This window comes from Equus przewalskii, chromosome 12 (assembly GCF_037783145.1).
Source record: "Equus przewalskii isolate Varuska chromosome 12, EquPr2, whole genome shotgun sequence".
Lineage (NCBI taxonomy): Eukaryota > Metazoa > Chordata > Mammalia > Perissodactyla > Equidae > Equus > Equus przewalskii.
Genome location: NC_091842.1, coordinates 21,204,552 through 21,218,728, shown reverse-complemented (window position 1 = coordinate 21,218,728; position 14,177 = coordinate 21,204,552). Strand labels below are relative to the sequence as shown.

Below are 14,177 nucleotides of genomic sequence, written 5' to 3'. Positions count from 1 at the left end.
AAGCCAGAGACCTGAAAGAAGGGGCTGAATGGTTCCCCAAAGTAAATCCAGAGCCCTCTTGCCAGAAGAGGAGGTGCAAAGCCACAAGTATCTGCTCTAAAGGGGCCTTCAGTCTCTGGGTCATATATTTTTGTAATGACTGAATTGTTTTAAAAAGCGTGCATTTCTCTTGCAATGGCAAGAGAAAAATGAGATCCCCTCCTAAACAACTGATTTGAGTTGCATCTGGTTATGACAATTGAGATAACTAAATAATGAGTGTGGAGAAAACAGTAAGCCCAAATCTGGTTGGAGCCCTTGATTTTATAGGGCATGGGAGGAGCAAACAGTGGCACAACTGGGGAATCGACCTTCTCCTTTTCATAGATTGTTAGTTGTATATGATCAAGACCCACTGGGCCATCAGACAATCTCTGGGGCTCTGGGTCACCAGAGTGACGCGCCCAGGGAGCTGGGCCTTCATCAAGGTCAGCCTCCGCCTCTTGGCCTCCTGCGCACTGTGTGCCGCCGTGCCCTGGCCTCAGTAAGTGCTTCCCTGCATTCCGATATCACACTGCTCTGTTTCTTCATTTCAGGGTTACACTAAGGACATGGTGACAGACTTTGATGAGAAACATGATGAGTATTTAATATTACTTCAGCAGAGGAACCGGTAAGATGAAGCCGCTCGACGGCAGCCCTTAATATTAGCCAAATAAAAATCCTATTTAGATTTATTAACAGCATGCAGGCTCTGTTTCACATAGGGATGGGGTGCAGTCAGCCTCCACTCAGACGCTTGGGATATTATCTGCAGTCCCAGCTCCTATTTCTCCATTCACTGATTTAATTGCATCTTTTGATTGAGCTGTAGCAAACTGTTCGACGTCTAAGTACCACCTCTCGCCTCCCTGCGTCTCTTCTGGGAGAAGGTGGGTTTGTCATGAAAAGCTAGAATTTGGCAGGGTTTGTGCATGAGTCACCTGAATAGCCCAGTCTGATTTTACAGACTTCACTGGCCCCTTGAAATCTGAGCCTGTAATCATGCCTTATTATGTAAAGGTGGAGTCCTTTTATATTTGCGTTTGAGATTGGTCAATATGTCGTTTAAGGTTGTTAGTACTGATTTTGACTCTGGAGTGCTGGTTCTTGAGAAAGCCTGCAGTAGATGCAATATTTAGTGACCAAGGTCAAAGCATTGTGGTCTGGTTTGAAAGAGGCATCATGTCCTCAGTGCCTTTGCAGGGCTGTGAAGGTCACTTTCAGCTCACTGTGGTTTGTCTGCAGGCCCAGAACCTCTCAGGAAGCTGGAATTCTCATGCCCAAGCTACTTAACTCAGGCCAGTTCTTGTTTGTAGCAACACGGGCCCAGGGGTCCATATTCTCCACGGTTGCCGGAGAAACTAGAAATCTGGATCTGTGGTGTGAAATCTCCTGAGTTTTAAAATGTTGGTAATTAATTCAAATTAAAGCACAAAACAAATGGAAGAATGCTGCAGGCCCCTAAAACAGACCTGCAGGAGGGGAGTAGGGGCACTAATTTGGACCTCTATGTTATGGAAATGAGCTTGGGGTCGTTGTCCTGCATGTGGATTCAGCCCTTGTTTGACTGGCTAGGCTCCCACTGCTTGTCAGCTGGGGCCCTGGTGGCATGTTGCATGGGGCAGGTTTTTATGGTGCGGGATTGTCCCACGTGTAGGAGTTTAGCATCCCTGCCTCCTGGCCCATTTACTGAATTCCACTGAGACCCCCAGTATCTATGACAACAACTCCTGCCCACGTTCCAGATGCCCCCTAGTGAGGCAGTCCCACCCCTAGTGGAGAACCTCTGAATAGATTAACTCTCCAGGACCAGCCAGAAATGCCAGGTAGTGTCCTCTGTGCCCAGCTGCTCTGCGCTCTTCTCCCTCCATCACAGGGGTGACCTCAAACTAGAATAGTTGAAGGCCTGTGCTGATTAGACTAACATGGGTTTTTACCATCATTAATGCCACAGAGAAGGATGTTTTCATTCAGTTTCTGGCGGGCTGGATGGTGCCACCAAACACCTGGGTGATCGTTTAATCATATACATGCGACTTGTCTGGGAGGAGAGTGTCAGAGTTCCTTATGAGCAAATTGCTTCTCATTAATCAAGGGATCAATAAGTATGTGATCAAAGAGGTACCAGCTGATAGCATATATGAGAATATCCAGAGACAAGGTTGCAGCACAAAGGCAATTAAAAAATATATCAAAACTGAGTTGCCATAAAATTGGGGAGCCATGTTCTCACCGAGAGGGAGCTGGCTTGGTGACAGGAAATTAGAAGGTAGAGCTAGAAAGCAACACCTCCAAATGGAGACAGATGAAGAGTGGGGGTGCCCCCGAGCTATCGTCAGGTTGAGCCTGAAGGGCACTTGTTTTGGCATGCCAGCCACATGCCAGGCATCTGGCTCCATTGTTTCATTTTATCTGCACGCTACCTGAAGAGGCGGGACAGTTTCTGCACCCATTTTACAGACAGGGAAGCAGAGTCCCAGAGCAGGGAGCAGTTGCCCAAGGCCATGCATTCAGGAAGTGGTGGAGCTGGCCTGTCCTTTCTTATTTGTGTTTTGATTGACATGTCATAAGTAAACAAGAGGAGAGAAACCTGCCAGGGTTGCCAGTGGCTCTAAAGTTCATGAAGGAGGGGTTTTATGGGAATAAATTGCAGTTTACTTGGAGATCTCTGTGAATTATATGACCAGGCTGAAAACCAGCCCTGAGCTGTACACTGAGCAGATGAAAAGGAGGGGGATGAAAACCAGGCTGCTTATCTGAGTTGCCTTGTGACTCGAGAAGGGGGTGTTCAATCATCGGGGCGAGTTCTTAGGGGACATCTGCCTAGAATGCAGCTGCCCACAAGATGCTGGGTGATGTTATCCTTTTATTCATTCAGTAGGATTTCATTGAGTACCTTCTCAGTGCGTAGCATTACCACTAGTGTGAAGGAGAACATTGTGATGAGGAAGGCACAAACTGTTGGTTAGTGTTCCTTTGGTTGAAAGGGACAGAAACCCAAGGTAAATGGATTTTAAGCAACAAGGAAAATTACTGAAATCCTGGATGATACTCTGGCTTCAGGTATAGCTGGATCCTGGTGCTCAAATTATGTCACTGAAATCAGTCATTCTTCTTCTCCAAGCTGTTTTCCCATGTTGGATTCTTCTCAGGCAAGGACTTCCCTCACAGTGGCCAAGGCAGCCACTGGAAACCCCACAGTTACATCCTAGTCTGAGGGAGGATAGCACTTCTTTCCTAATAGTTCTAGCAAAAGTGTTGAGGAGGGCTCCCGGTGGCCTGGCTGGGCCCCGTTCCAATCCCTGAGCCAGTCACCCGCTGTGCCTGGTGAGGTGACATGGGCTGGCTGGCTGCTCCTCGGCCACCTCATTTAGCTGGGCAGTGGCATCAGTCTTACCCAAACACGTGAGTAAGAGAAGGAGTAGAGCAGTGCCCAGAGGGAATCCGAGGGGCCATGTTTGGACATGGGGGAGAGTTGCTGGGTAGGCAAAAAGAACAGGAGTCCACCATACCGCCCTTGCCCTCAAGGAACTCCCCGACAGTGGCAGGTGAGCACAGGGCCACCTATGACTTTATGCCAGAAGAAGCAGAAAGTGATCATGTGCTCTAAGCGAGGACCTGGAAAGGGTAGGGGGAGGCTCTGGGGGCGTGGCAGCCCCAGTTCACCCTATACAAACCCTCCCAGAGGATGCTCAGTGATTCTGCTCACTCAGCTTCGTGAAAGATGTAATCGTGCCCGACAGGACTCATGCAAGAGCAACTGGAGTGATCAAGGGGCTGAGGTGTGAGGATTGACTACAAAGATTAGGGCCCTGCGTCTGAAGAGCTGTCGGCCAAGAGCGGCTGTGGTACCAACCTCCAGATTGTGGAGGGTGGGCTAGATCGAAGAATCCAGCAATGGTATTATTTGTTTTTTGAAAAAGGTCATTTGAGGGAAACTTAAAAATATGTCCATAAGAGAGGTGAACCCTCTGCCCCTGGAGGAGATTCAGGCAGAAAGAAGGAAGGGGAGAACCAGCATCCCATGGGGGCCTCACCCAGGCCACCCTCTGAGCTGCAGCTTCAACCTGTATCCCATTCCGTCCTCGTGACAACCCACGGAGGGCTGGGCATTCTTGGTCTCGTTTCACGGAAGAGGAAATAGGCTGTGGGAGGTTTAGGGACTTGCCCAAGGTTGTACAAGCTGGGAAAAGGGCAGAGCCTCCAGTGTGGAGCTTTGTCCTCCACACTGCACCCTCCAGCTGTACAGATGGGGGTGGTGACATCCTAGAGGACAAATGCCAGAGCCCATGGGCCGCCAGGTACCAGGAAGAATGGCAAGGCTTTTTGTGCCACTGCCCTCTGCCTCTCCGTCCTTCAAGGCGGGACTCAAATGCCGCCCCCTCCTCTGAACTCTCCTTGCTCAGAGCCCTTGTGGTATGTTGCTTGGCAAGGAAACAGAAAACAGCAGAATGGAGCAGCTGGGAGACAGGCTCTAGAGCCTTGTGGACCAGAATTTAAATCCTGGCTGCTTCCTTGGCTCTCTGACCTTGGGCAAGTTCATTGATAGAACAGGCCAATGGTAGGACCTAAATCCTAGGCCCAGTGAAGGATTAAGCAAGACCAAGTATTTGAAGGTCCACAGTAAGCCCACCACCCAAGTCCGCTTTCTTCACCGTCATCATTGCCATCATTTTAGTGTTAATCATGCCTTCCTCCTGAGCTGACGTCCGGATTATCCTTGAATTCCTGACCCTTAGAGAGCCCCTCAGTTGACCCTTGGGGTGACTGATGTCTGGAGGAGCCATGTGGCTAGCCCACAGTCACACAGCAACCATAGTGCTCAGACACTGAGATAGTTGAGTCGTAAACCCAGTCACTGTTAGGCCCATGAGCAACGCGCCGCCCACTGTGAGCTCGGCTTCGTCCTACCACCACGTGGGTCCCTGCTTGTGCCCCCACCACCCAGCCCTCAAGTATGTCATATCCCCTGTCACACTCCCTCATGATACCCTGTGCTCTAATTCAGTGCCTCCACTTCCTCTTCTGTGCAAAAGAGCTCTCTGTGCAAGTGACCCCAAAGGCCAATATGGGATAGAACAGAAGTGATGCCTGCAGTGTGCATTAGGTATGTGATGGCTGCATTAGGATGCACATCCGTGTCTTCCCTCCCCTGCTAGACCTCGAGTTCCTTGGGGCCACTTGTTCCGGAAGTAGGTATGCAGAGTGTTCCTCGCTGGTCCTTGCACTCAGTGTAGACCCCATGCCCAGGGGCTCAGATTCTAGTGGGGAGGGAGGGAGAGTAAACAGATAACAGATACTAGACTGTAGTGTGAGGCAGAGAGACACGTGCTGCAAAACAGAAAACAACAGAGTATGACAGGGCTGCAGGTGGGCGGGGCTCCTTTTCCTCCCGTCAGGGATGAATCCGAGTTTTCTGAATCCCCTATGCCTAGGGCAGCTTTTTATGCAAAGTAGGCTATCAATTAAAAAAAACCCACTTTGATGGCACGTGAATTTACTGATGCGCTCAGCTGCAGTAGGGGAGTTCCTTTAGCGATTCCTTTCACAGTCTAAATAATTATCTCCTTGTTTATCAATTTCATAAATCCACATTTTCGTAGATCATTGGGCTTAAAGAGCGGCGCACGTGGAGTGCCAGCCCCGGATCCTGGGTGGCGGGCTGCCACGTAGCGTCAGGAGACAGGGCAGTCTCTGGAGGGAGGCTGAGGCAGGCGCTCTCTGCCTGGGTGGTCAGATTTTCCACCCACCGCCTGCCTCGGGGCCTCCAGGGCTCTGGGCTCCCTGCTCTCTCCCTGGAGACTGCTGGGCCCACTGCGCCGCCCTGATTGTTTGCTCCAGTGAGTGCAGCTATGACTGTGTTTGGAAATTGTCTCTTAGTTACTTGTGTTTTCCTTCTGTTTTGTGCTGTTGCCCAACAATCAGGCGTCTCTGGGGCTTCCGAGCCTGGCAAGAGATAAGTAGTCTGTAATAAATGTTCCTGTCATGATTTTTGAAAAGATGGATGTATCATTAGCTAAAGAAACATTTAAAAAGCAAACAAAGAGATCCCTCGTAACAGCAGCACCCTACCTCAACACTTGATTTAGTGTTCACATTCATCTTCTTCCACTCCGTGTCCACAAACACACTTTTTCCAACTTTGCATTTACCACACATGTACCATTTCTGTTCTGCCTTTTTCATCCCCCACTGAACAGATCACAAACAATCCCCAGTGTTTCAGCAGACTCTTCATAGTTATAATGGCTGTGGGAGATCCCAGGTTCCACTTCCCCAGTGGTGGACATTTGGATTGCTTTCAGGGTCTGTAATAACCAAACGCTGACCGTTGTTCCTAATCAGGAACAACTTGCTGGAGTGTGCTTACTGCGCAAAGACCAAGCATATGGCATTTCATATATTTTTATATTTCTTCTGAGAAGGTTCTGTGCATTACCAGCAATGTCTGAGTTTGCTGATTTCAACATCATCTTTCTAGCTTTAGAAGTTGTCTTTGTTGTGGTGAAGACTCTGGAGCCCAATTGCTTAAGTTTGCATCCTAGCCCTGCCACTGTTATAGCTCTGTGACCTTGGGCAAGTTACTTAACCCCTCTGTGCCTCAGTTTCCTTATCTATTAAATGGGGATAATACAAGTAATTGCCCTATAAGGTTGTTGTAAAGATTAACATCTTAATACAGTCAAGCCTTATTATTCATAGATTCCACATTTGCAAATTCACCTACTCACTAAAATTTATTTGTAACTCCAGAATCAATACGTGCAGTGCTCTGGTGAGCCTTCAAACATGTGTGCAGAGTGGCAGACAATTTGAGTTGCCTGACACGCATTCCCAGCTGAGGTAGAACCGGAGAAGACTCTGCCTTCTTGTTTCAGCTCTCATACCGCAAACAAGTGTCCTCTTTGTGGTCTACTTAGTGCCATGTATATCTTCTTGTGCTTTTTGTTAGTGATTTTGCTGTTTAACGTGGCCCCCCCAGCATAGTGCTGAAGTGCTGTCTAGTGTTCCTAAGCGCAAGAGGGCTGAGGTGTCCCTTACAGAGAAAATACGTGTGTTGGATGAGCTTCACTCAGGCGTGAGTGCCGATGCTGCTGGCCGTGAGTCTGTTAATGTACCAGCTATGTATTCAGTCAGGTGCCTTTAAACAGAAGCACACATGAAGCAAGGCTCTGTATTGATCAGGTGATGAAAGTGTCGTGACCAGGGGCTCAAAGGAACCAACTCCTGTATTTCTCCCTAGGACCCATGGCTCAGTGTTCACTAGTTCAGTGTTTGCGGCAACTTTGTAGCACATAACTACCGCAAATAACGAGACTTGATTATATGTAAAGCATTTATTTATTTATTTATTTATTCATTGATTTTTAAAGATTTGTTGTTTTTCCTTTTTCTCCCCAAAGCCCCTTGGTACATAGTTGTATATTCTTAGTTATGGGTCCTTCTGGTTGTGGCATGTTGGACGCCGCCTCAGCATGGCCTGATGAGCAGTGCCATGTCCACACCCAGGATCCGAACCAGCGAAACCCTGCGCTGCCGCAGTGGAGCGCGTGAACTTAACCTCTCGGCCATGGGGCCGGCCCCCTGTAAAGCATTTAGAACAGAGTTTGGTACACTGTATACACCCTTATGTGATTACTATCACTATTATTTTTAAAATTTCCACTTTGGTAATTTGGTAGGAACTTATTTAATCACTGAAGAGGATGCACGCTTGTTGCCATGGTGGTTGGTTGTCTGTCTTTCTTCCTGTGTGGGGATAAATCTAGCCAATGCAGGGGTGCGGAAGGGTGTCGGTAGAGAACCGAAGGGCTTCGTGTCAGATGGGAGCAGCACTGCAGGGGCCAGAGAAGACACTGTGAGCTGTCTGTGGTGATGCGGTTTCAGGAGTAGGGAGAGGACCAGGCCCTGTGTGAGGTGGGCTTTAGAGAAAGCTGAACTAGGGACCTGCCATGCTCAGGCCAACACCTGTTCAGCCAAAGGATGTGATAATCGTATCATTAATCTTAACAAATCTTGCATTGGTATGTTTTTAACTGCATCAGAGGATAAAATGACAGCATTTGAGATGTCAGGGGTGAGTGTCTGAGGACACGTTTATTTACCAAAGCAAAAAGTCAGCGTACTGCTCCGACGAAGGATGCTTTCTGATTTACAGGTGTGTTATATGAGATCTCTCTCACAAAGACTGAGACCCTAAACCACGCTTTGTTACACATTGACCAGAGCCGCTATGCCCACAAAGTAGAAAAGCTCGAAATCAGGCTTGTCCCCGGAAGTCCAGGCCGTGTGGCAGCAGTGCACACACATGCCTGCTTTCTGTCCCAGCCACGACGCGGCAAGGACTGGTGCCTGCCTTGTACAAATGTGCATTTGAGCCTCAGAATGAAAGCAGAAAAGACCCCTCAGGGCCCGCAGCAGTCTCCCTCGCTGCTTCTCCGTGTGCATAATGGGCCCCTTAGAGGCTGTTTGTAGAGAACAGCGGGGCATCCGCCCCAGCCTCTGATTAGAGATGCTTCCCCATCAGAGCTGCAGTTGTGTCTCCCAGGTCGGGTGGGGTGGGCCGTGGCCCGGGCTCACATGTTGAGGAGAAAGCCACCATTTCTCTCCCAGGATATTAAAGCATTTGAGAACCAAGGACCCCATGCAGCTGAGACTGGAGCACTTGGAGCAGGGGTTCTCTGTCTACGTCAATGGGGCCAATTCTGAACTGAAGACGACGCCGCGGAAAGCCATCCATGCCGACTTCTCCAGAAGTGCCTCCCACGCTGAGGGCACACACGGTGAGCGCAGGCCCTTCCAGGCCAAGCAGCAGCTCTGTTCATTAATTGTGATGATGTGGGGCCACATCCTGTGCACGTAAACTTACCGGCAAGTAACTAGTTAACCTGTACAAGTCAACTATACCCACTTGGCCAGAAAGAGAGCATGAGAGTGAGAAAGAGAGAGAGAAATCCTTTTTTATTCCTTTTTAAACCAGTTTTGGCCTCTACTACCCCAGGGCAAAGCTGGCTGGAGCAGTGAATTCCTGACTTTTGTGTCTTCTAGGTCTCAAGTGCCAGTAATTTAGGGACATGTCTAGGATAATTTTGATTAGACCTCACATCTTAACTTCAGTCCTTAACCCTGTGTGATACTTGATTCCACTGTTCATTTCTGGATTCAGTTAATCCACACTCTTCATTGTTTAGGCGGATTTCGTGTATCCTGTAATAAAAGCACCAAAAGTCTGTGCAGTGTAATAGAAAGTGCCCAGCCCAGTGGCCGGCCTGATATAGGGCCATTAAGTGGTTGAATGAATGAAATGGCAGAGCTCGTGGAGTCAGGTCCCCATTTGGTCATGTTACTTTGGGGAAGCCATTTTGTCTCTCTATGCTCCGTTTCCTCCTCTTTAAAATGGGACTAATGAGGGTGCCTGTCCCCAGGATGCCAGAGTGACCTTCAAGGCAGGCCACTGTGTCTGAGAGGCCAGTGTGCTACCAGGTTACAAGAGGATTTGGAACGAGGCAGAGCTGGGTTCCAACCTTGTTCTCTCACTTTCTAGCTTTGAGAGCTCTGGCAATTGGGTCCTCTCTGACCCTCAGTTTCCTCTTCTGTAAAATGGGAATAATTATGGCTACCTTGTCAGCTTTCCAGGAAGACTAAATGACATAAGAAATGTAAAGCATCTGGTGCACAATAATCTTGATTTGTGTTGTTCTAATTCATTGCTTCACAGGCATGGTAAGATCCTAGGCAATTAATAGACAGTAAAAGGCAAAACAACAACAGAGGGATAAAGAGACAAAATGATGTCCCAAAACCTTCCTCTAGGAGAGCCACAGCAGTTCAGCTTAGAATTTAGCTTGAGTTTCCTAGCCCCCAGCGCAAAGAGGGAAATCGAATGACTGTCCTAGCTTTCATGGAGGAGGAGTCGGCCAACCTGCTTCTGGTTAGGAGAAGCAGGCCTTTGCTGGTCCCGGTTTCGGAGGGGGCAAATAACAGGAGTCTCTGTACTTGGGCCACCAGCAGTATGTTACTCAGTCAGCAAATATCCCTCTGCTCTCCTGTCTTTTACACAAATGCTGGCCTGTTGTGCACACTGTCCTGTTCCCTGCTTCTGTATCTCAGTGGCTGTTCCTTTTGTACGTAGACCTGCCCGGCTCAGCTGTACGTTATTACACCTCTCATTCCATAGCATGGAGGTGCTGAGCCTTACTCCCCATGCCTCTTTTGTTGGGCATTGAGCTTGTTTTCTTTTTTTTTTTTAAAGATTGGCACCTTAGCTAACAACTGTTGCCAATCTTCCTTTTTTTTTCTTTTTCTCTCCAAATCCCCCCAGTACATAGTTGTATATTTTAGTTGTCCTTCTAGTTGTGGCATGTGGGGTGCCGCCTCACTGTGGCCTTATGAGCGGTGCCATGTCCGCACCCAAGGTCCGAACCAGCAAAACCCTGGGCCGCTGAAGCGGAGCACACAGACTCAACCACTCAGCCACGGGGCCAGCACCTGGCTTGTTTTCTAATGCCTGGCTGCCACAAATGGCATCATACTGAGTAGCTTCTTGTGGACGACTTTGGGCACATCGGCATGCATTTTAGATGTAAGTTAGGAAACTACCCTGAGTGTGAGCTTGTTATCGGCACCTCACCAAGTCTCCTCTCTCATCTCTGGTGCAGATGGTGGACGAAGAACCCTGTTTCAAGAAGCTGAAGAAGCTTTAAGACGCAGTTCACGGACAGCTCCCAGCAAAGTCCAGCGCCGAGGATGGCACCAGGTCTGGAAACCCTGGGCAGAGTCAAGATGATGGCCCAGCTCATGCTTTAGAATCAGGAGCAGTACTGTGGGAATCCCCATGGGCAGGGTCTGGGTCTGGCTGGGCACTGCAGTGGGGCCCTCTCTGTATGGCACAGGCCTCTAGACAGTGGAGGAGCCCTTGGGAGCCTCCAGCCCTCTCCCTGCAGCATGGTCCTCCCTTCTTGATAGGGCTGGCCCAGCCCCACTCAGGAGAGTCCAAGGGCAGACTCACAGGCTGGTCGTGATGACTCATTCATCCTGCTGGTTTTTATTAAGGACCTACTATATGCCAGGCACGGGCTTAGATGCCAGGGATTCAGTGGATGAATAAGACAAAGCCCCTGCCCCACGGACCTGAGATGCCACTTTGGGTTACTGCTGATGCCAGCAGCTTGCATTTTTGAGCACGCACCAGGCACCAGGCATGGGCTGAGCTCCCACTTGACTCCTCTCCTTTGCCCTCACAGCAGACCCATAGGGTAAGTTCCAGTGTCCTCCCACTTTTAAGGGTGCTGAGGAGATGGATGCTTAGAAAAGTTAAGGGAGCTTTTCAAGGTCAACAGCTAAGAAGTGGCCGAATCAAGACTCAAACCCAGATCTTTTGCTCCAAGCTTAGTGTTCTCGCCGGTATGGTCCTAATGCCTTACCTTGCAGTCACTCGTCCCTTGCCTGGGACAGTGGGACTCAGCCCCACTGCACGTTCAGCTTGCCTGGAGAGGCTTAAAATACCAGCGCTCAGGCCCTGCCCCCGAGGAATGTGACTTGCTTGGTCTAAGGTGAGGTTAAGCAGTGGTGTATATATTCTTTCTAATGCTGTGTTCCCCAAGCTTGGAAGTAGTGCCTTTGAGCATTTTGCACTGTACCAGATGTCTGGGTCTACAGTAAATGCTTTCCTATGCTTTTTCAGCCCGTCTTTCCAATAACCCTGTAGGTCCATAAGTATCCTCACTATACTCCTGAGGAAATTGGGGCCCAGAAAGTTAGGGTGACTTGCTCAGAGTCATCTAGCTACTGAGGAAGGAGTGTAGGCTGAGATTTGAACCATGGACCTGTGACTCCAAACCCAGTGGTCTTCTGCTTCTCTGCAGGGGCATTTGTGGATTAAATGGGGAGGGTCTTCCCTCCAGCTAACTCCCAAAGCCTTCTCTCAGTGCTGAGGAGCCAGGCCTGCAGGGCACACAGCCTAGGGGCCTCCTTTTGTCCCCAGCAATGAATGTTAATTTCTCATTAATGAGGCTTTGCTCCGCTTTCTCACTTCAGACAGTCCTTCTAGTTGTTTTGAGTGCCTTCTATTATCAGGAGCCATATTTGTATCTTAGACTGTGACTTAACAGCTGGCCCCAGAGTCTGTGCAATTTAAAAGACTTGGCCTAAAATTAATTAGCATCCCTCCCCCAGTCTCTCCCTGTGGTCCCACACTTCACAAGGCCTAATCACGGCTAATTTCCTGGCTTCCTGAGGCCATGAAGGCTGTAATTGTCCTTCTGCACTGTATCAGTCAGGGGTCAGTTGGTACCTAACAACAGAGACCTCTCAGGCTATTTTAATCAGAAAGGAAGTAATGCAGGGCATCAGGGGCTTATCAAATCCTTGGGCTGCTGAGAGGATGGGCTCTGAGCTGGGCCTCCAGGAATGGCACCCAGCATCCTAGCATGGGCCCGCTGGGAGAGCTGCTACACACAGTGGGGAAGGTGGAGGATGAGCCTCAGGAATTCATCACCTTAGCTGCAGTCCAGGTTCAGGAAGCTACTGGACAATGGTTGGCTTCAGAGTGACGCTGTGCCTGCTAGGGCCAACTCTGTGAAGAAGGACCCTGCCCATAGCCCGTCCAGTCAGGGTGGGACATTGTTGAAAAACCCACTGTGCTCAGCACAGAAACAGCCAACATGAGTCCCCACCCCCCCCTCGCTTCTGCTTTCTCTGTCCATGAGGCCATCTGATGGGCAGCACCTAAGTCGCATCTAGAACCCCAGCTGAGGGGGAGTCTGGGAAAAACAGTGTCTGGCTTTCCAGCCTCTACAGAAAGGCAACCTAGGAGGAGAGTGGAATGGGTGCTGGGGGTCAACTCACTCTTCCCCCCGCCCCCCGCCACATCAACTCTGCTCCACCCACGTGCGCTCCTTTGGGGAGCATTCAGAAGTGGTGAGTGGACTAGAAGCCATGTCATGAGAGAAATCATCCATTAATTTAACACACATTTATTACCATGGGCCAGGCACTGTTCAAGGCTGGGGTTAAAAACAAAAAAAATCTAATAAGGCTGAGTTCCTGCCATGGAAGATCCTGTGATGACATGGGAGCTGCGTAACCTGGGAGGAGCATGCAACAGCTGTTCCCAAACATTAGGAGCACCAGCCTGGTGGAGTCCAAAAGTTAACAACTTGAAGCCTGTGGGCCAAACTTGTACCCCAAATAATGTTTTTTGGACTCACTGGTTAAAGCCTTAGTCACTTGTTAACATTTAAATTCAAAAGATTTTATAGATTTTTTTTTAAAAGTTCTAGATTCCTACCTCTCTGGAAAAATGGAAAGATCTGGCCCCCACGCTGGCTGCCCTCCCGTAAGGCGGCCACTAGCAGTTGCTGAGGAGCAGTTGCCCCCTTTAGACAGGGCACAGGGCTTCCTGTTCGCCACAGGCACCACTACTCCCTTCAGAGCCCGAAGCTGAGGCCGAGTGGCAGTTGCAGTTTGTTACCATGCTTGGGCTACTGTTTCTCTTACACTCAGATGGCTCCCCACCTTTCCATTTCTCATCAGACTCACCGGGGCGTTTGAACCTGTGGCCCCTGGAGAGTGGAAGAGAATGAACTCTGGAGTCAGACAAACGACCTCCGAGCTGTGCGCCCTGGAACTGGCAATGTGACCTCTCACAGCTTTGGGTTCATCAGCAGTGAAACCTAGGGCTGCTGGGTAGGGATGTGTGCATGATGTGTGTCACAGGTGTCCATCAGCAGGGGTTGTCTGCTTCTTCAGGTTGGAGCACCTGGCAGCAGGTGACAGAGAAGTCCCGAGAAATGGCTAAGAGCACAGGTTCCAGAACCCAGCAGCCTGGGTTCAAAGGCTCAGCTCCACCACTTACCAGCTGTACGGTCTTGGATAAGTTGCTAACCCTCTCAGTGCCTGTTTTCTCACCTGTAAAGTGGGATTGATAATGGTACCTGCCTGGTAGGGTAGTGAGTGAGGACTGAGTGAGCCAGTGTCAGTAGAGCGTTTCATGCAGTGTCTGGCACAGAGGAAGCAGTCGGTAAACGGTCACGGCCACAGCCACTGCAGTCAGGGGAGGGAGGGGCAGATGCTGAGGGTGGCTCTCCTGGAGGCCTCAGGGCTCTTCCTCTCGTGTGCTCCTTCACTCATTCCATCCTTTGTTCACTCCGTGACCG

The 14,177-nt window shown here is 49.6% G+C and overlaps 1 protein-coding gene across 24 annotated transcripts in view; it reads left to right on the top strand.

The window, feature by feature from the left end:
* Positions 1-14,177, top strand: part of KATNIP (katanin interacting protein) — a 202,606-nt gene that overhangs the window by 51,904 nt on the left and 136,525 nt on the right. For 13 of the 24 annotated variants that reach the window (XR_011524430.1, XR_011524429.1, XM_070566499.1 and 10 more), the window contains 3 exons: positions 576-652; positions 8,635-8,804; positions 10,680-10,777. The exons of 2 other annotated variants lie outside the window; for them this stretch is intronic. Coding sequence is in view for 20 of the 22 variants with exons in the window: in XM_070566499.1 (XP_070422600.1) it covers positions 576-652; positions 8,635-8,804; positions 10,680-10,777 (345 nt within the window). In the remaining 2 variants the exon portion in view is untranslated. The remainder of the gene's footprint in view (positions 1-575; positions 653-8,634; positions 8,805-10,679; positions 10,778-14,177) is intronic. 9 more of the 24 variants (XM_070566501.1, XM_070566508.1, XM_070566502.1 and 6 more) reach the window with 1 other exon arrangement.